General features: G+C 29.1%; 3 protein-coding genes across 3 annotated transcripts in view; all 3 read right to left on the bottom strand.

Annotated features, from left to right (window-relative positions):
• The window catches only part of LOC148231082 (junctional adhesion molecule 2A-like), a 314,013-nt gene extending 289,881 nt beyond the window's left edge, over window positions 1-24,132 (bottom strand). The window contains exon 1 of the mRNA XM_088195866.1: window positions 23,934-24,132. The gene's annotated coding sequence lies outside the window, so the exon portion shown is untranslated. The remainder of the gene's footprint in view (window positions 1-23,933) is intronic.
• Window positions 1-24,151, bottom strand: part of LOC148231080 (uncharacterized) — a 185,317-nt gene that overhangs the window by 141,681 nt on the left and 19,485 nt on the right. The gene's annotated exons all lie outside the window — the stretch shown is intronic.
• Window positions 4,438-6,506, bottom strand: LOC148231083 (uncharacterized). The gene is made up of 5 exons (XM_088195867.1): window positions 5,899-6,506; window positions 5,747-5,824; window positions 5,538-5,676; window positions 4,763-4,937; window positions 4,438-4,694 (listed from the first exon to the last, which is right to left on the bottom strand). The coding sequence occupies exons 1-5, from the start codon at window positions 6,097-6,099 to the stop codon at window positions 4,520-4,522; spliced, it is 768 nt and encodes a 255-aa protein (XP_088051993.1). The 5' UTR covers window positions 6,100-6,506; the 3' UTR covers window positions 4,438-4,519.

Genomic DNA, 24,151 nt, shown 5'->3' with positions numbered 1-24,151 from the left:
CTGATCAAAACTACTTTCATAATTACATAAAAGTGTGATTTGATATATTTATGTTTTGTGTATTTACTATCTGTAATAAGGTCGAGGAATTGATGGCAAAAAATACATCTGTTCAGATCCCAAGATTAATTATAAAACAATAATAATATTAAGCTGCCAAAAAATCTTACACGCATTACAAGAAAAACATTCGAACAAACAACAAAACCGAAGCAAAATCTATCTATATGTTTATTGGTTGTACAATCGATGGCGATACTTCAATGGTTGGCAGATATCGAGGATGTATCGTTTTCTAATGAATAATGCGCAAATTATATTTTTGCGTACAAATAATTAATTGCAAAAAAATTAGAATGAGAGTAAATTTTAATAAATTACAATAAAATTTGAATTTATGATTGCCTTTTTTGACGAAACAGAAAAGAGCGAGGAATATTTTAAGCAACTACTCTCACGTATACAGTATTGTATAATTTTTGGGTGACATATATTTTGATAAAAATAGCAAGAGATTACCACTATTTCGATTGAATAGCAAGATGATATTTTTTTATTTATATTAAGCATTTATAAAGGTTTTATTCTAGAATGCGTTATATATCCATTTGGTGAGAATGTATTTAATTTAAAAATTAAATTTAAAATAAAAATATCATATAGCTATAATATGATACGAAAGCTCATATATTAGGATTCTTTCTGAATTAGTAGTTAAGTTGCAAATAAATTTCCAGAGTTCTGGAAGAGGGCGAATTTAAATTTTATTGCATTTCCTACGTCTTATCTTGTCGAATCTAGATGTTAGAAAAGCTAGTAAGCTTTAAAGCTTGCAACCGTATCGGTGTCGTAAATTGTGGTAATCCTCGATTGTCGTTGACAGCGATGCAACCGGATATTAAAAAACTGATTAATTTGCATCAGTTACAATAAAGTAAATATCAATGTATTACATGTTTTGTTTTTTGCTTAGAAATCTATTTCATAATATTAAAATAAATGTATCTCTTTAGACACTTTTATTTGTATAGGCCACAAAAATATTAAAAAGATCAAAATATATTGATAAACATAGCTCATTATAATATTTAATGCAATCAGTTTAGATTTTGCATTGCTACCGATTAGAACTCACAATTTTCCGTATCCATCCAGTTCTCTCCATATGTATGTATTGAATCAAATGATTTTAAAAAATCAGTTGTGCTTAAAGACCCTGATAATAATTCATCCTTTAACCCACCGTTATCATACTTTGGCCATATTTGGAATACATTATACTCATTAAGACATACTTTATGTTAATTTTATTATTATTATTATTATTATTATAAAATGTTGACGTCTTAATATTGAGTAAGGGTACTTAAGTGTTCTCTTTCTAAAGAACAGCTTTCCGAACATTATGTAAATATAATAATTATGGGTGTTTCTAATTAATTACATTTTATATCATACTCAGCTTCACCCGGAATAGATTTAAACAAATTTATTACAATAATTGGCTATTTACAATAGTTGTCTTCGCGTATTGGGGTAGCATGTAATCGGTCGTCAGCACATCGCTGTTTAGTTTCTTCAACAGTTTCATTAACACGTATTGAAGTATAGAACGTAATTGATTATCAGCGCGTTACTGTTCAGTTCAACTTAAAAGTTGAAATTAGAAAATAGCACAACTGATCTAGATATTGCAGTCAGAATAACATGTGGGGTGCTATTTACCAGGGAATTATTTTGCGAGATATGCGCATTTAAATAAATAATTAAATAGGGTGAATGATCTAGAGACGAGGCGAATAATATTTTAAAGCACGCTAAATTTCTTCCTATAGGCCGCTCTATATTATATGATATTCTTTACTCTATGGTTCTGACCAATGCTTACTCGGTGCTGCTTGCTCGCACCTAATCTGTCCAACAGTAATGCACAAACAATTCTTTTTATGGAACATTTATTTTATATATTGCTAATTTAAATTTTCCTTTTTCTGTAATATAAAATATGAAAATATATATTTAATATATATATTTTTATATTTTTTTTATGGCGTGTTATGAAATTTAGCTTGCAAATGAATTCGTGTATTTTCAAATGTTCACCTTATTTTTAGTTTTCTTTCAGATGCATAGCTGAAAGAAAACTAAAAATTAAATGGATATAAATTGGATTAGATACTTGGATAGTATATTGAATATATTGTAGAAGGTGTAAAAGTGATAATTGAATGTCAAGAAATAAAATTATGGTTCTTAATACAATTTACTTAATACTCTGAATTATATATTAATTATAAATAAAATTCTTTCTACAATATATACTTTTGTATAAAATTATATGAAGATACACATTTACTAAATATGCAAAAATAAATATATATTTTATATAACGCCATTATGCGTCCACATTTAAAATATTGTGGCAGAATAATTCCCTTACAAAAGAGTTCAAGAGAAAAATAGACGAACAATAACAAGCAAAGATAAAATATGTAAATTAACTGAAATGTTAAAAGAATTGTATAAGTTTATTGCAGTTTACTTCAGTAAAGGTAGCATTTAAATTTATTAGTAATTATATATAAATTAGATATAAAATACAAAAAACACAGGTACTTACACATATGTTCACAGCTAAAAATAATAATAATGATTAGTTATAGGACAAAAAATGTGATAAGATGAACACTAGAAGCAAAGATGTTGATATTTATTTTTATACGAAATATATTTGATCATGAGATCAGATTAAGAAAATGACACATACTGCATCATTTTATAAATCACATTCGCCATCAGATCTCTGTGGGTAATTTTGTCTAGAGAAATTTGCACTAAAGATATTTAAATCACTTTTGAGAGCAAGTGAAAGTTCTATATACACGTAAACGATCTTCGAAGATGCTCGACTTAATTATTTGTATCTTCTATAACATTTTTTTTCCGCAGAATTCCACAATCTGAATCTATAATATTTTAAGGTTTGGTAACCCTAAGGGGGGGTATGACTTGGCAGCCAGTAAGACGCAGGTGAAAACTATTGAGAAGTTTATTAGATTATATTACGAGGAGTATCATTTGATTTTAATATTTCATGATTTTTCTTTATTACTAATATTTGTGTATTGTAATAATACAATATATTGTTTTTACCATTGTGACGCATTGGTATAACCTGTTAGGTAACGATGGTTTTAATTTATTTCAATTGAATAAATTAATATACATTAATATGCATTAAGCCTATATCTTAAATAAATACTCAAAGTATGTTAACAACTTATTAGTAATGAGAGTAGTATTATATATAATAAGCTACGCCATAAAAATATATATTTTTTATAAAATGATTAAAAATTAACATTTGCACACAAATAACTTTTGTATTCATTTCCATATACATTGGGGTATAAATTTATTTTTTAATTAAATGGGATATGTGTTTATACAGTTGATGGGTATTTTTTAGCTTAAATAAATAAATATATATTCACATGCACTTTCTTTCCCGACAGAACCGCGAATTGTTACTAATATTACGTATTTTTTACCAATAGTTTACTAGACAATATGTTTATTAACACCTGTATATTTTGATATATCACTATACATTTATGCATTAATCCTTCGAAGGGAATGTCCATTTGAACCACGTTTTCCCCCATATTATGCTAATTTAAACCACAAGAGACATAACGTATCCTGTAAACCCGCTAGAAATAATCCACGGATGCTGATTATGTGCGCGAATATCCAACGATTCATCTCGATAATGGACATATTGTACTCCCTGCTTAATAATTAACGAACTTTGGCGTGTTTTTGCGTACGCACGCACGCGGATCGAGCCTTAAGCTCCGGCGATAAATTAGTTTGGCTTCGATCGGTTTTTCTTCAAAGCGTAAGCTGCTTACAGAAGCTTACATTTGGTAAGTAATGATTATGGAAGAAAAATATAGACATACGTGTATAAGATATATTACCGGATACATGCGATATTTTGCCTTGATATATTGAATGACTCGAACTTGAACAATAATAGTATATAACTGATAAGAAACTTCACTTGAGAATATTTGATCTAAACACATTCGATTCACGCCTAACAAGTTGCAAAGTACATTTATAATATAATAGGAATGTACGTGTCTTTGGTTATTATGTACTGTTCGAAGTCTTCTATATGATCGAATGAAGATGGTTATCGTCCGTCGTAAATGTCTTGTGGACTCTTGAGAATTGTCTGATGTAACATGAAGATAGGCAAACACTCTCGACACTCTCATGAATTCGGTATTGTCTCCGAGCTTCAATTACGTTGGTTTTGGAAGTAAACAAACGTTCGTTTCTGTTATATATATATATACATATAATATATGGATTGAATGAATTGTTTTATACATAAACGAATAAAGGTTAACCAAAAAAACGATTAAAGCTGTTTTCTAAATTTATAATATCTCTTGGTTGTACCAATCACGTGTAATATTTTTTATACAATTCAAACAAATTTAATTTATTAAAACATGGAACTACTAAAGATTATTTTAGATATTTTTTTAATAGCAATCTGCAAATTCGTGTCACTTATTTTACACTCTGAATAAATTCTCGTACAATCTTGATTAGTTTTTCCATAATCAATCGCTTCTTGAACATCCGTATTTTGTAACATATTTAATAACCACGTGTTGCTATTATATAAAATACAAATATTATTAAAATGTAATGTTATTATAAAAAAAACATTTGATATATGTACCTCATTAATCCATAAATAACGTTATTAATAGAATTAGCACTCCCTTTTTCCAATGCATCGTTTGATTTTTTAACCAGCCAACATAAAGCCTTTCTAGTACATTCCTTCGGTGGAATTCCGCGAATTTGTAATTCACGTTCCAAGCGATCAAACCATTGGTGATTGCCTTCGGATGCTAGATAAATATTTCATTAAATGAAAAATAAATTATGAGTTAAAGGATGATGAGCTAATATTGCTAAAAATATAAATGTCAATATCCGATATATTATATTTTTTATTAAATAGCTATATGAGAACATATTTTAATAAATAACATAATGTAGTATGGACTTAAAAAATTGTAAAAATATATACAATAGATAACCATCGCTAAAGTAGCTTTAGCAATTATGTCGGATTAATTAGTAAATGTTTTTACGAGAATTTGAGTTTATGTTTAATAGAATTTTATAAAGTATGCTAGAAGTTTATTAAAATAAAAATTGATTAAGCAAATAAACATTTTATCTATGTGGATAAGCAAGAGGTGTATAAATCTTAGCCGCGTGAGAAGAATGAACTATAAGCTTACTTAAGGGTTGTTATTGAAGCAAAGCCCAGGAGCATTACTAACAGAAATTAATTATGGTTTAGCCATATATACATACATATAATATATATTATGGTAAATGCTTTCCAAAATAAATTAATTTTAAATTCAAAATTGAATACAATGGTTGATTAAAAAATAACGATTAACTTTGTAGCAGTGCTTACGCATTATCTTTTTTACCTCTGTCAATATTTTCTTCGCTGAATTTGTCTCTAAAAGACATAAATTGAACCACATAAGGTACTACGAATACAGTGGCTAAAATAGTGACTCCTGCTAATCCTATTGATCCCAAATTTAAATTAACTCCTTCAAATTTCTGTAAAAAATTAATGTAAATTATAAAAGTACAGTATATAATACATGATACATAATTATCCAATGATTACATTCATTGATTCTGTAGATCCATTTACTGACTTTTTGACTGGCATGGTTAGAAAAGGAATCGATAGCATCATTTCAATCTGAAATTAATATCAACAGTATAATTAATTATAAATTAAATAACTAAAAATTTAATATATGAATCAAATATAACTCCTATGTCTGTATCGGTAGTGTCAAAGGTTATGAATCTAGGTTGCTTGTGACCCAAAAACTTCCCTCTCAACAATTGTTCTTCATCAAGAAACATATAACTGCTTGTGGCGTTACTTATGACTTGGCTAGCTCCTACTAGTATGGGAAAACATAAAAGTTTTGCCCAAAACGTGAGTTTAATACCTATGTATTTTGTCATTTATAATGTTTGATGACCTATAAAAAAATAAGAACCATAAAAAAAACAATGCACGAAAATATTAAGTTTTTACATCATCTTAAATCGCACGAATAACGCTTGTTCTTACTTAGCTTAAGATTGCTCCACAAATTGTGCCAAAAGTTTCGAAATGAGATAAAAGTAAAGTCATAAAAATGTTTCTAGTACCACTTTCATATATGACACTTCTGCGTTAATATAACACTTATAAAAAGACTACAACAATTATTGGAAAACAGTTCTGATATGTCAAAACTCGTGTTATTGTATATACAAAATACGACTGATTTACTTTTTTATCTTGATTAAAAAACTATTTTCTCGGCTTAGCGAGCAAGATAAAAATCGCGTTATTCACAGTCAACGGCTCAAAACAAACTGACACAGCTCGCTAAGTTCAGTTCACGTTTAACTATTTTTTTCTATTCCAATCAAAACATCAGATCTGTTCAACTTTGCAAAAACATTATAAATATAACATATAAGGCAATGATGTCACAATAAATACAATTTATTTACTCGATTTATACAATTTCTATAAAATAAGCATACGTTACATTTACGCTTAATTTAATTTGTCATATATATTTAGCAATAAATTTCTTAGAATTTGTCGCTCTTTCAAGATTATTCGTTAATTCATATTGAAACTTTGCATTTCAGTGAAATACACGTATTTATCTTTATATATAGAAAACTATATATATCTACGAAATAATTGTCTTCTACGAGGAAATTTATTCAGTCTTTATTTTGTATTATAAACATTATGAAGTCAATAAATATAAATTTGTAAATATATCCTATAGAACAGTAAAAGGAAACTCTCGTATTGCATTTTATTACGAGGAAATAAAATATTTTGTTTATAACTTTTTTTACGCTTGTCGTAAATCATAACACAAGATTTTTCATATGTTCCCCATTTTGCTATTATATTACATTTTTAACAAGTTGGAAAGCAATTTCTTTACTTAAAATATCGACATTGTTATGGTGATACTCATCGACAATGACATAGTGACGAATGGTGATTATGAAAGATCAAGATAACAATTTGAAGCTTTTATTTCTTCAATGTGCTATTCTTAGTTTTTTGTTATATTGTATACAACAATTTAGCTTTCGAAACAATGTCTTTTGAAACAATGAAATTTATATTTCTGCACCAATAAACGTTTAACGACCGCTGAAATTTCGTCATTTTTACACTGTTTGCTATTTAATAACGGTAGCAAATGTGTCAAGTAAAAAAATATTTGGTAGATAATCGTATATCTATATAATGGAACACGTCTTAAGACTCTAATTTATTTATTTTTTAAAGGTATCTGTTGATAATTATAATTGAAAATAATTCATTATTTCTTTCACTGTTTCTTTAATTATGTTTTTAATTACTTTTGCTTAATATTATACTCAAAAAGTAAAGCGTTTATAGTATACTTAAAAATACTTTTTTTTTATATCTAAAGTGCATTAAATTATTATTATGATTCATTGAATTATTTTTAATAGTAGCATTAGATATTTTAAATGCAAACTAAACTCAATTATAGTAAAGTTTTTATTGTAACTTTTTTTTTATCCCGTTTAAAACATATGATTATTCCTTATTTATTTAATATTGGGTTCTACTTTCACTGTGTTTCGTACTGTTATTCAAAAAATTTTCAAAAGCAAACGAGAATCACAGATGTTAAAAAAATATTTAACGGTATTGTAAATATATAACATATATTTTAAAACCAAAAAAAATTGATAGTTTGGACAAATAATAATCTAGGATAATCGAGAGTATACATACAACTAAAAAAGTATCTTAGATAAATGGGACCAGCTCCTCGCAACAATTACTGAATACATAATTATTTCTCGCAAACTTTTTAAGTAGTAGGATAACCCGAGTTAGTTCTTACAGCAATAAAGAATGCGATATCGACTACAGCGTGTAATATACTTTTTAATAGTATGACAAATTTTACATTTTAGTTTAACATTTTATCCACCAATATGTATGTTTATAAATAATGCATGTAATAACGTATAGTCCAAAACAAGCAATACCCAAGCAAACATGTTTCGCAATGCATGAGTTGTCTCATTGCACAAATTCCATATCCAAAACTGTTCTACTATATTTACTAATAATGTTAAGCTCCATTTTGTATTCATTATTTTTTCTTACCGGTATAAAAATAATTTATTTATTTTTCTTCAGTAATGTATACGTTTTGAACATCCGTCAGATCTTGCCCTTGGTAAATTCACATTTTAAAAAACTCAAATGAGATAAAAAAAAGCTTAGCCCCACCGAAAAAAATGCAACAGGCGGTGCACGAATAGTTGTGCTATTATACGAATTAAAATAATGTATTTCGTTAAATAAATTACAATACAAAAAATATTTAATGTTTTAATTTGTCTCTTGTGTAAGATATTTTAATGAGATATTAATCTCGTTTACATGCTTAATTCAATGGTTATTCAATAATATTATTATCGAAATTAAATGGGTAAGTATTATAAATACATAACAATATCATCTTTCTTATTATATTCTCATATATTTTTTATAATAATTAAAGGACTCAAAAACTGTCCTTATCAATATATTAATCATTATCATTGTTTAATGAGCATAATTTTTTACCACATTATTTCTGAAGGTGTTGCATATAATTATTTTTAATATTGTAACCTGGAGGAATATTTTATGTCACATGTTAAAAATGTATGCCCTAATCATTTTATATCTAAGCTACATGTAAATGAAATTATAAACAAGAGTTTGTGCATCGTAAAAAGTTTGATACGTTTAAAAACGGCTAATACATATTTTTATTATTATACATAAATCAAATAACTGTCAATTCATTTGTTATATTTAATATAACCCATATAAATAATTCGACTCTTTTTTAATATTCAAAGAGCTGCTTCTTAATCTTTTGGGTCGTTACTTAAATTGAGTAATACTTTTACTCAATTTAAGTCTCTTAAAATAGCGTAATAAAATAAATTAATAATTTATTTACTCAAAATACATTACGTACAATATAAAATCGTAATATTGTGAACAGAACTCAGTAATATGATTATTTATTTCGCCGGAAGGATTAACTAATTTGCTCAAAAACATAACTGTGAAACAGTGAAAGTTATAGGTTTATGTTATAGATTTCATAATAGTAATTGGACGAAAAGTAATCATCGGAATTCTCTCTAATATACATAGAAATTGTGCCACAAAAGTTTTTTTTCGCGCAGTTTTGCCCTGCCCTGCCCTACTGCACCATGCAGCTCAATGTGCGCCTTAATAGAATGTCTAATGAAAAAAAAAATGATAAAAGTTTGAACAATTGCATATAGAAGTAATCAAAACGAAAATAGTTTGCTTAAACAATGTAAATTAGAAATTGGTAGAGCACCCAGAATTGCATAATAGCCACACAAATCTTCAAAAGTCACCAATTATGACAAAAAATTATTAAAACATTTTTATGAGCTTCGAAACACGTATAGATAAAACACTAATTCGCATCGCATGAGCATTGTTTAAGTTATCCTTTGTAATTATGGTACGGTTGCCTAGCATAAGATTTTAAAATCTGCTTTCCATTATAAAATATGTGATACTCGGTCACATCACCAATCACTGGCATTAACTTAACGGACATAAACCACCCATTAATAACTTGATCATTTATAACCAATCAAATCGTTCGACATCAGCTTTTCCGGCATCTAACTGACTGCAAAATTCACACCATTAAACCCAGAATTGCATGTGAAATATGATAAAATTATTTTTGTAATAATGGTAAAAACCAATGATTTAAAACAATCTGCATTATTAATTACAATGTATAAACGATTTAATTAAGATGACACTTGTGAAGTGGCGGCGCGTGACGCCTTAGGTCTGCAGCCAGGAGCCCTATTATATAAGATTGTTCTGCACAATATGGTGACCCTCATCATCCATTGGATAGCTTCGTTTATAACACAGATCACGACGTGAAATCTAATTAGCACTGGTTGTTGTTTGAGCAAGCGCATTATTATTTAACAAATGGGCTGGATTGGTTTCAGGAATTCCGCATCGTGTTGCTTTCCGTCTATACATCAGCAATGACGTTTTCTCTGAATATTCACTGCGGAATGTCAGCTTGGCGCCACCCCGAACTCGGCTCCCGCCCCCCGATTCAATCGCGGCCTAGTGGAGCATCGATCATGCTAATTTCCCTGGGCAAACACAAACAAACACCTTCGAAACACAATAAATAACACTGTCCGGCCCTTCGAGCCAGTTCTTTCCATTGTGTTGTTCGGTGATATAAATAACGTTAGACGGAAATGGGAAGCTTTAGGTATCCAAACAAAGTATGATGTGATTCGTGGAAAATATGGACGATCAAAGCGAGTTTTTATACTTTACAGTGTGGACATTTTAATGCTTAAAATATTGTTTAAACAGTTTGAGTAATTTAGCACCAATATTTTTTTTTCAATTGTATGAAAAAGTTGTACCTCCGTGAGTTTTAAAGATTAAGAAGATCAAGTAGGTGAATAAAATTCAATTCAATTCAATTCAATCCAATTTCAATACAATCTTAACTTAATTATTTTTATCTTTTTATGAATGAGCTTAATAAGTGGACCTCTTTTCGAATGAAAAGAGATAAAAGAGGTTGAAATGTATCTTAAAGATGAACGTTTCTATCAAAGCGACATTTATTTTCAATCAAATGACCACGGTGACAGAAATTATTGAAAAAAAACTGGTTGAAACCACCAAGATGGTAATTGTGTTTTACCATATTTAAAATATGTGCATATATTTTCTCAATTCCTGGACATAGAGGAAATTTAGATAGGATCTTTTCACTGATGAAAGAAATCGTCTCGATACCAAAACTATTGAAGGAATTCTTGATTTCTATGTAAATTTTGATTCACTGTATTAAAACGTACAATTTTATTGTAAAAAATAAAGCATTAATGAAAAATAACAAATCCAATAAAAAAATATGCAAATAAATTGCAAACAAAACAGCTTTTTGAGATGTAAGAGCATGCGTATTTTTTTTTTCTTACTCGCATCTCGATTGCCAACGTTTTAACAATCGATGATAACCATATATGTATATTGTATTTTTTTAATATTTATATTTCACATGAATTTATAGTTACTAACAAACATATTTTGAGACACAAGATTAAAGTGAAACCCTTTGAAAGATTATCTCTCATAAATATTTATTTTCTTCTTTAAACACACAATTTCATTTCATTTTTGTTACGTTGTATATAAATACGTCAGCTTTTAGGCAAATTCTAAAACTACAATTGAAAGTAAGGTATCTTTTTTTATTTAAAAAATACTGTATTATTTTTATATTATTTTGCATTTAACGAAAAACTTTAAAAGTGACATTATTTTAATAGAGTTGAGATAGAATATAAGAACCGCAAGTTAACGAAAAATAGGATGTGAAAAACTTCTGCATGCAAAGCAACATAAATTGGATTTTTAATAATATAATATTAAAACTTGCACTATTATTTTTTTCAATCATTATTAATCCACACTATGAACTTAACACACAACGATAAATATTTAACATACATACTTATGCTACATATATATATAAAATGTACATATATACAAATATACATACTCAATGAATTATTTTAGTTTAAAACAAAATTAAACAATAAATAAATTATTTACTCTAGCGAATTAATTGGTCAATTTGAAAACACTAATTGCAAATACGCATTGAACATGAAAAAGCACTTGTCGCAAATACGCGTTAAAAGAGCAATAAGCAAAGCTGCATTTAGTTTTACGACTTGTTGCACTTATATGACCGGAGATTTAAAATTATATTGTATTTAAAAAAAGGAAATTCTATATGACCAGTGTAGTGTTGCCACATCTCTAATTGTCATTAGCGAATATTATATAAAAAATACGACAAAAATATAGATATAATATAATTTTGCCCCAAATCGCCTCATTGCTAAGCGCATAGAGATAACCAAAAGCAAAGAAACCTTTTTAACCTCAACTCAATTCACTTCATCTAGAACTTTCATCAGTTACTCCCAACATGGGACACACGAGAGTTAAAGGGAGAAATGAGAAATCAGCCGCTTCCCTCTTCACGTCAACCGTAGTCTAGCTACGATATCCGAAATCCAGTGTAAAATTCTACAGATCCTAAACAATGGATCATGAACATCACGTATTTAAAGTAATTTCACAAACTGTACGTGATTCTAAAATTTTTGCATTTTTAATAATAGTTTATAATACAAATTTTCTTTCGATATAAAAAATAAATGTCTGACCGCAAGTCAGGACAAATAGACATTTATTTATAACGATGTGGTTCACTAAGACTCGAATTTATTGGCAACCGCTCATTTCTATGTCCCTTGCTAAAATTGCTTTTGCTTCGCCGAATTAATTTTCATAAACCACCATTAAAAGTGGTGTACAGTGCAGTGCAGTACAAGGTTTCGTAGCTTTAACGACCACCCGGTCCGAAACGAGATGTTTGTTTGCCGAATACGAAATTACCGCAAAAAGGACAATTAGCGGCGACGAACTGCAAAAACGTGACCTCAATTTGGTGAAATTTTGACCCCGCGGACTTTGTATTATAATACTCTGTAGTGCTATTATGCAAAGACGAAATCTCATTTCGGCGAAACACTCCTCAAATACCAAATGTATGCGGCAAAGCTGGAAAATTAAAAAAGAACTTTTATTTAAATTTTGGCGCGCCTTTGTGCTAATTTATTTATTTTGTCGCTCCTGAAAAAAATAACTTTTATTATGTATTCTATAATATTTGACTTATTAAAAGAGCGTTGAACGTGACTAATTATTTTTTTCATACAATGAAATGGAGACTCTTTTAAATTTACATCATTGCTAGTATATATACATAAGTAACTAGATTTATAATAACCCACTACTTTTTCCCTTCTCGTAAAGTTGCGCATATAATGATATATTGCTATGACTACAACTTTTTTCTTGTGAATTTCAGATGAAAAATTGGTGACCGCGCGCAAATTATTACACGAGAAATGAATTTTATATGTATATTAACTTTCTCAGAAAATAGTTTTAAGTCAGACGAAAAAGCAACAGAATCAGTAATTTTTAAAAGTTAAGCTCATATTTTTTATCACGGTTAATAATGAACATGTCAATTTAGTTTTCGTCCTATATCTAAAAATTGCAAATAGCAAAATATATAATTTGCATTAAATATTTGCGTTAAAAATGGAAAAAAGTGCAGCGAAGTGGCACAAATATTTGAAATGGCTTTTGACGATGATGCTATCTACAATATATTCAAAGGAAGGGTTTATGTATAATGCAAACGTTTCCAAAAGGGTCGCAAAGATGTCGAATATGACAAGAGAGATTAATTACGTAAACCACTGATGAAAAGTATGCAAAGCAATTTTAATTGACATTGTAGGCATGAAACAAGTAGCAGCAAAATATGTTTTATAACTGAAGAATTTCCAACAAAAACAGCTTCGTAAATAAATTGTTAAATCAGATCGATGATCCAAAATTGCTAAATCTGGTGCTTGATGATCCAAAAAGTTCCAAACAAAAATCCGATTGTATAAATATAACCGCTCTAAAAATCTAATAGTAAAAAAAATCAAGTCAACGTTTTTATTACTGTTTTCTTTGATTAAAACTCTACTACGAATTCGTACTATCAGGTAATAAAAAGAAATAATAAGTAGCGCTTTTTAGTGTTATGTCTTTTGCATCAATCAGAAGTGTAGGCAAACAATTCCACAAAATAAAACAATTTTTTGAAAAAAACCACACCATTTCTTTCTGCGATTTTTAGAAGTAAAGATAATAATAAATCAGATTTTGCAACTATGGAGGTAATGCGGACAAATTTATTGAGTATGCTAAAAACTAAAACAAATAGTGGATATCACAAATGTTTTGCGGATTGCAAAAGTCTGTGATAAGTATATTATTTCTAGTAAGAACTACATTTAATAGAGCAATATAAAATTTTAGATTAAATTAATTATTTTTAATAAGAATTTAAAAAAAAAATTTTTCAAACATGATATACTGAAAGAATTTTTTTAATATCTAAATATGTACATATTTCTTAAAAAAAACTATATTTTACATATTTTTCTATTCACGTATCAATACAACTACAAAGATTCCCAATCAGATAAAACGAACGATTTGTAGAGATTTTAGAAAATAACTATTGATAGCAAGAAAAATATTAAAAATTTGAATTTTTCAACAAATAAGTGCACTTGCAAAAAATACTTAATAAAATTTGACATTTTTATAATAGCAAGTAAATAATTAAAAGAGCATGTTACCAAAAGTAAAAATACCTTTACATTTTTTCAAAACAAAACGGACATTTTTTAAACAGCTGAGGGATTTTGCAACGTTGACATTCATCTACCTACAAGCAAGTATTAACCACCAGACTGAAAATCTGGAAATTGGCTAGATCTATATTAATAATTATTATGTGTAAGTAATATATGTCACTGTAGCTGGTGCTTGATTTTTATAACAGCGCATTTTTTATAAAAAAAATAAAAAGGGGCTCGAACCCGCAACCTCAGAGTTACGGACTACGCTATTCCGTCCTTAATAAATAACTTTTTAAAGTTGGTATAACGCCCGAAAATGCTTGGTAACTTTCGGCTGTGGGTTTTAAAGTTCGCAAGAGTGTCGCAATCGCATCCCCTATTCTTGCCAGTTAAGGCCAGGACGTCAGTGCTTGAGAACGCTCCTCTTGAACAAGCCATCTAGCTTTATTTTAAAATATCTATTGCTAAATTCAAATATAGTTTAAGTTAGCTTATAGCTACAATTATAAATAATACAACAACATTTATAATATTTATAAATAATATTTTGTTAAGAATATTAGTTAAATAAATATTTATAAAATTATATAATTTTTATATAAACGACCACCAAAAGTAGATTTGGAAACACAGTTTACAACATTACGACATTTTACATTTGGTGTTATCAGAGCGTAACCAAACAAAATTGTCTGTTTTCACGTAAAAATGGCAAGCTTATTCCTAAAGACCACTTCGCTTTAATTAATTGACATTTTCATACAATCATTTCTAACTATTAGATCTTTTAAATTAATACAGCTTTAAAAAAAGTGACACTTATTATATTTTAGTTATTCAAAGAATAATACACAAATCATAAGAGTGTACATTTGAGAATCGGAATAAATGCTAAGATGATTTTAAATATGTATTACAATACTCGCAAAAGGAATAACGAAGCATACAAGCGTTACATACACGTGTCAGAGAATATCAATCGGTGGCGCGTGATAACACACGGTAGTCATTTGAGTAGAAGACGATAAAAGGGGCACGGTACAGAATTAAATTAGCGCAAATAACGTGCGTTGCGAAAATAATAAGGGTAAACAAGAACTGCTTATGCCGAAAGGCCCAATATCTACACGTTTACGACGAGAGAGAAATAAAATGGCGTAACGACTCCGAAAAATATGAAAGAAACCGTACGCTTAATATGACAGTAATACGCGAGCAACATGAAAAACTACTCGAGGTCTCGCAAAGAATGCAAAATAAAATATTACTGAGAATGTTAATCTTCTCAGAGGGTAATAATGAGGGGCGTTTCTTTAATAACAGGAATTACATTGTTCTACGTGAAGTAATTGCTGTTGTTAAAAAAATATATTTCAAGAAAAGAGAGAATTTGGTGAACGTCAAGGTATTTCGATTTACCTCAGAAAAAGATAAATATAATAATACAAATATATTAGGTATTTATTGCCTTTTTACTTATTTTATTATTAAATAACCAATTTTCTAGCATATGTGTTAGTCAAATTATTTATATTTTTATCTCCTGAATTTATTTTAGCTCTGATATTGGATACTTATTAGCTCTCGATGACGAATTAAAAGCGAGCTATTGTATTCGTGTTTTTGTTAGTAGATTTCGCTGAAATCTTATCAAGTACCTATCATGTATATACAATATCGTAGTGATAGTTTTTTTGATGCTATATATTTAACACAATGCTGTGTAACTCATATTTCTACTCTATATTAATCATATAAATTTATATTTTAGAGCTTTGTCAATTTGACGCAAACAATGAAGCATAGATTTAATCTGATTTTTTTATAAATATTAACGTTAATTATAAGATTAAGAATAAAGAGAAATACATACATTAAAATTGGGTAATATTTACTGATGTATAACCATTTTCTAGTTTATAAGAGGAAGCTAAAAAAAAATTGACTAATAATAATTAGAACGTAAGTTAATTATTTTTATCTATTTACTTAACTAGGGACTTAAAGCTGAAAAAATAACTTAAAAAATTAACTGAAGAAGTAGGTGAATGTTCCTCGCTAAATATGTTAGGATGGGACATTTTTGTTGGAATCCCACCAGCAAATGGGATTTTCATAGTTTTTTATATTATTACATTTCACGTTTAACCTTTTGGACGCATTAATCAAAAATAATATTTAATTGTTTTTTTTTTTTTTTTTGAAAAATGCAAATTTTACCTTGATACTGTGTTTAAATGTTCTGGTTTTTTAATTTACATTTATTTAAAATAATATTTTATGATCATTCAAAAAAAAAAGTTTTTTCTTAAGAAGCATTTTTTTTAATGATTTTTGCGTAAAGAGATAAAAAAAATTGGGCGACTAGTCGATTTCCGCGTTCAAAGGGTTAAAGAAATGTCTTCTAGTAGATATTGGCTCCCTTTTGTTTCAATATTTCTTTCTTGTCCCTTTTTAAAATCCATGAGGCGCTCAACCAAACTGTAGGCTGCCAATTCAAATGTACCAATAAATCCACAGAATCCTTTTCGGAATCGGAAATTAGGTTAAAAAGTCTGATTCCGATACCCAAAAAAGTGGTAAACGTATATTAATGCCGGTCTAATTAATTGTTTATATATTGAATTATTTTATTATGTATCTGAGTTCCGCGATATATTTATTGAATTAAAGCTTGGAGTCCAGATGTTTGCCACTCGCTCTTTCTTTATTTATATTGGCTGTGTCATCAGTATACATTGATAGATCAGTATTTTTTTAAAGAAGATGATATTAATCTATATTTAGAATGAAAAAGAACGGCCCGAGCAACTTACTCTGCGGATCTCCAGCTGGAGTGTTCAACATAGCTTCGACCATTTAGGTTCGTATGAGCATATTATATGTATAAGAAAATCAGGGGCTTTATATTATATTTAGATAATTTATAGGTTAAACCGCCATGCCAAAATTTATCAAATACTTTTTCTATATCTAGCATTAATAACCCTGTACTTTTTTAGCTACTAAAATTAGCAAAAACGTGTTAATTAATTATATAAAAAAAAAGTTTTTTTTTATAATCTTACTACAGACATTTTTTTAGCTGCAATAAGATATTTTTTTTAATATTTTTAAGCAAAGATAATTGTTGAAATTTAATGTTAGTTTCTGGTTTTATAATTTTATTAATGACGGAGACCCATTTCGGAGACGCCTGAAGCTTACAGACACATTCACGGACAACTCTTCCCAATTGTTGCACAACATATTAAATGAAATAATAACAATCTTTGCTTTAACAAAATTAACCCCCTGACCCGATGACCCTGACAAAACTATAAATATGACGAAAAGATGCATTTACGAGCTATTTTCAAACGATCTTTGACGTAGCATTGACAAGTTTAGATTTAGATGACAACTGCTTTAAAATATATACTCTATCGATCGATAGTTTTACTATTTTAAACCTTCTGTATGGTTTTGGAGAGCGAAAAACCTGATTTTATTCCAGCTAGTATGCTTAAAATACGAAAGACTTGATCGTATATTCGCTGCTCTTTTACCTTGCTTTTTATTATTTTATCAGTATTAACTTAATTGCAATACCACAAGATCGTAAATTATTAATTCAATTTTTATGGTTGAGTGTAAAAGCGTACATTTAAACTAGCAACTGCGAGCGAATCTGAGCACAAAAGTTACTACACAAATTGAATCCTTTCTAGTTTATATATTTTAGGAAAATTGCATTAAAAAATGAAATACAATACAACACAAACTAAAATATAATTTGCTTTCTAAAATGAATTCATCGATCGTTATTAATTAATCCATACAATAGCTGTAAATTATTAAAATATAATAATTGTTTGTCATTTCGTGTACAAATTGGATTTTCCATAATATGGTTTCGAAAGCAATTAAATTTGTAATTACATTGCATCATGCCAACATGTGTAGAATATCCCACATAATTATTACGAGAGCGTTTGGCATGATACATTTAACATATGGGATTTTTGGTCATATCGATGAAACCAACCCGTGGGAATTCTTGAATAAATGGTTTCGACCGACACATTTGTGTAGCATATATAACAAAAATATATAGAAGGGATAATGTCCCATGGGCGTTTTCCATTTTCACTTAACCCGGACCGTTTTCCACGTAAATGTTTCGGCGTTTGTGATTTTGTAGAAAGGCGATACATCACAGGGGGAGAGCGACTTGACAATTTGTTTGACAATATAATATAAATCTTTTGACCCGTAATTATATAAACAAATGTAAAGGGTTTTCGCATGTATTCCGATTAAATACAACTTCCATAATCCGTATTATTGGATAATATTGTTATTTGAAACGCTTAAGGGTGCTGTCGCTCTTTAACAAACACTGTTTATTTACGGTCATTCTTGATAACTTATGTTTGTGAAGTTAATATGTATTTTATAAGAACAGCTTATATGTATCAAGACTTTTTTTTATTGTTTGATATTAATATATAATATTTTTTAAGAATCCTGAACGTTTTAACAGAACAATAATACTCTTAGATACAATTTAAATAAAGCTGGAGAAGAACTAAGCGTTCTGATATAAAACTCTACTGATATTTTCACTCTACTGCAAGATTTAGCTTTACAAGCGATGAAGGGTAAATAATATTAAAAAAACATTTTAAGAATTTTACTAAGGCCCCTACCTCTCCTCTCCCACTACATACTTGTTGAAATTATATATTTTTCTACATTATGGATATTTTTAAATTTAATAATTTAAAATGATATCCGTATTACCTCACAGGTAACCCCAAAGAATCATGACAACTATGTATATCGGGGGCGTACGGTGAGATACATTTCCATTCGTTCGCTCGCATGTTAAGTGACGAGAGTGAGTGAGAGATGCAATATGCCTGCACTACACTTTCTGGAAGTTGTCCGAACCGAAGTTACAACTGAAGTCGGTCGAGACCTACACACACACCTGCCACAAATTTCATATGCCGTCTGGACGGCGGCCGTGAATGACGTCCGGACGGCGACTTTTGTCACGTACAGCTGGCATATTTGCGTGCGATCGAAAAATGTACCAATTAACCGCAATTTTTAAATTGTCATTTTATTAAGTTTGTGTGGGCACTCACCAATACAATATCAGTAAAAACTTTCATACATAGTACTATAATAAAAATATATGAAATACAAATATTTGTTTTTATCGAGCGTGTTAATGAGCTGGATGGTACAAGTTAGGAAAGAATCAGTGAAATTTGACGCGAAAACGAACGCAATCGTAATTCACGTAAATATTAAACTACATGAAGCTTGATCACAGAGAGCATCGACGTATTGTCAACGCCATTCCTAAACAACTTTGCGAAATACTTCATGGCATAGACGTAACGTCGAGAAGACAAGTCATATCCAAGAGCGTCCAATATAAAAAAATGAATACGTTTCATACTTTCTCTTATAAGTATATATGTATACTTTATAATAGTAATTATAAAGTATATATTAAATATAATTGTAAGAGTTACATAAGTAATTAGATATAAAAGCCTTGGTAAATTAAATCTTTATATCTAAAAGAAAAAATGAATATATCTGAATTTACATGTCTCTCGCATACATAGGTATTATATTCGTCGGAAGCCCGTTGATTTTTTTACTAATATTACCTTTTGTAGTACACATAAAAACTGTCTGAAATATCTACTGTATTCCGCTGTCTACTGCGATAACGCCCCAGTACCAAAAAATAATTGGAACCGCAGCGGAATGGCTTTAAATATTTTAAAGCGCAGTCTAAAAAGTTTTCTTGCCTTTTGTTGTCGGATGATATAAAGCGATTCGGTGGCTATAAAGTCCAATTTTATTTGTAAAAGCTTACAAACGAGCTTTTGTCGAGCGATAGTGACCGTAAATTTTTTATTGACCCGGATTTATTTTCAATCATTTCAGATTTGGAGCTAGAGCCTCGATAAGTGGTTTGATATATTGCCGCTGGATTAGGGGCAAAAGGATTCATCTTGCAAGCAAAGCGATCCCCAAGGACCCCAGATTCTAGTGGTCAGATATGATAACGTACATATATAAAATGAATTATTCAAATGCGTCCGTGGAAATGCTAATAGAGCAATAAAACATAATTGTTTTGAAATATTCTGTGTGGATTTAACTGATATGATTAATACTAGTTTTTTTTTCTAAGTAAACAATGAACTTATAGAGATTGAGAGCGTTTACCAAAGTAGCGCTGTAACAAAATAGCGTACGTCAAATGCGCCGACAGTCATATGAGCGCTTGACAAAAGAGAGTACGTCATAAGAGCGCAAAAATACTTTGAAATTAGGTATACAAAATATAAGTAAACTGTGAGAAATTTACAAAGAATAAAAATTCACGAGATATAGGCGGTAAAATTAGTATTTTATGTGCCAGAGCGTAATGACGATTAAAATGATTAGACAATGAAAATATTATTATTTATTCATTATTACGTACATACGAAAGTATGGCTCCCTATCCCTATACATACGATATACATCAGTGGCGTGCGGTGACTTTGAAACAGGGCATGCGGTTAGGGGGGGGGGGCATAAACTATATTTTTAAATTTATTTTTTTTATTTTATAAACATACTATGTATTTATTTTTTTTAAATTAATTTTATTCGACGCTCCTTCTTACAAAAGTTAGCAATAACCGCATCATATAATATATTGTCTTTCTTTAATTTCTCTAAAAGTTTTTTTTTCGATTGATATTAATGCAACAGCTGACAGTCTATTCTCTCTTTTTTTTAATGTGTCTGATTCGCTCAGAAAATACAATAATTCAACGGCAACGTCACAAATGAGCGCGGAAAAATGGGCGTGAGTCAAAAGAGCGCTGCATTATAAGCGCTACGACATAAGAGCGTTTACCAAAGTTGCGCTGTAACAAAATAGCGTGCATCAAATGCGCAGACAGTCATATGATCATTTGAGAAAAGAGAGCACGTCATAAGAGCGCAAAAATACTTGGAGAAAATCAAGTATTGATTATTTTAGGAATTAGGTATACAAAATATATGTAAATTGTGAGATATTCACAAAGAATAAAAATTCACGAGATATAGGTGGTAAAATTAGTATTTTATGTGCCAGAGCGTAATTACGATTAAAATGATTAGCCATTGCAAACATTATTATTTTTTAATTATTACGTACATATGAAAGTATGGCTTCCCATCCCCATACGTACGATATACATATATTTTTACTAAAATGAAACGCTGATTTTGAATTTCATTTTTGAAAGACTTTCAATCCCATTTTTAAACTCCTAATAATAGCTAGTAATGTTTGGAGCGAATTTAATATACATACAGATTGAATCCGTATCGGTCTTTGTTTAGTGCGGATTTGCATATAAATTTTAACCAAAAATTAATTAACTGCGATCGAACTACTAAACTGACGAAAATAAAATCTTCGCGAGTACAGCTTACGCGTATGACCGTGTATATAACGCAGCACAAAACCGGACTAGATACACTTGACTTAGATACGCCTCGACGCTCAAAAAAAAGATTACTATAAATAATACTGTAAGATTTTACAATATTTGAAAAATATCCTTTTTATCAATAACTAGCTTTGAATATCGCCCTAGTATTTCTAGGCATTATAATTTGGATGATAAAAATAGGCATAAAATGTTGTGGTTTTTAAGAAAAACTAAAAAAAATCACTAAAATGGAATAATAAAATGTTTTGCAATCAAATAATTACACTTATATAACAGCTGAACAAGCACTACAACATTTTGAAACATTGCTCAATGAAAAGATCAAATCTCTTAAAAAGACTTATCAAACTTCAATTGACAATTATACATTAATTTCAGTGGAAGACAAAAATGTAATTTCTTATTACAAAACCCGATACCTTGAAAATATGAAAACACTGTTATTCCCTAATGATATTTGAAATTAAAATCATATTTGAACATACCAAAATATTTAGGAATTTATTAAAACAGTTTTTAAAAAATAATTAAATTGATCATAAAAAATGATTACATTAAAAGATTACTCTAAAACTTGAAACTTGTAAAGATTTAAAATTGGTAGAAATAGTCTTAGCATGAACGTGTCTAAAGCTGATGCTTTACGTTCGTTCAGGTCGTTGAATCGCATTAAATACATATGAGAAATTGTTTGAAATTGCTGCACTATCAATCCAGAAAGTGTATAAAATAAATCAAATTAAAAATTAAAATTAAAATTATATTTAAAAAATTGTAGAATTTACAATTTTAAAAGAGGACCTTATATAAACTTGTTTTAAAAACAATATTTTTATTAACTTACAAATAATAATTTTAAACTAGTATGCTAATCTGTCTTAGTAAATTGATTAGTGTTTTTATAAATCGATATATTATTTTATCGTTTCGGGTGTCTGGATATCTGGACAGTAAATGGATCTTTTGGTGCAGAAGTATTATATTAGGTTAACAATATTTACTTGCGCACCATACCAATTAATTGTCATAATATTTAGGGTTATAATAAGATTCGTATTCAATATTTACATCAAATATTGGCATAATCCATATTCTTTTAAGTGGTTAGATATCATTCCTACTACTATTACTGTCACAGTAATAATAACACGGTTAATATCAAATTCATCGTTACTTCCTTAAACATCCATTATTATATCGTCATTCGTAATTATATGGATAATTTCTAAAAATAAATCAATATATGTATTATATTTATAAATAATTAAAACACAGATTACTAATTATGTTTTACATAACTTAGTAATTTACTAATATTATTATTTGAGTTGCCGCTAAAAATGTCGATAGTTGTCAATCGCTGATTTGAATAGTGCGAGCGAGATAGCGAGCTCTGCTTGCATCTCGCTCTTTTTTCCGTCATGCTAAAATCGTTTTTATTTCATAACAGACACACAATATTAAGTAAGAAGTATGCACAATTAGAGCATATAATCCCATTTCATCCCATATCATAAAAATATAGATACCCTTTGAAGGAAAAAAATCAGTCTTAGGGCAATAATTGTCACCGTAAAACTGTCAAGTATGCACCGTGGTCTTAACACCACGCGGAATGTGCATGACCCGATGAAAAATTTTACAATAAGCTTACACTCATAAATTGAAGATTATTGAGTTATTTGCATAAGTTAAAAATGTAATATTACTAAAATGTGTATACCACAAGTTTTTTTACCATTAATAAATTGAAATTGGCAAAATTAGCTCCAACACAAAGCCAATAAATGCATTTCAAGTTTTGTCATACACTCGGATGTCGACACATTGTTACGAGCACAAAGGGTTAACTATATTCGAAAGACACATAACAGAAAATGAATAACAAGACATTACCTTGACGTGACGGGAAGTGGGGGCGGGGCGCATCAGCGCGGCGTCGGTAAGGACGCCACGCCGCGCCGCTGCAACTAAACACTAATTTTAATTATACGCTGGTTAATTCTAACACATACACTAAATTACACTATCACTTTATAATTAAAAACATCGAAAGGGATATTATTATAAAAACACTTATTCGACAAAAATGTAACGAAACAGTTTACGCGACG

This window comes from Plectrocnemia conspersa, unplaced genomic scaffold (genome assembly GCF_051122295.1).
Source record: "Plectrocnemia conspersa isolate PC_06_02 unplaced genomic scaffold, ASM5112229v1 ptg000010l, whole genome shotgun sequence".
NCBI lineage: Eukaryota > Metazoa > Arthropoda > Insecta > Trichoptera > Polycentropodidae > Plectrocnemia > Plectrocnemia conspersa.
Note: the sequence above shows the minus strand (reverse complement) of the source record. Positions and strands in the feature narration are given on the sequence as shown.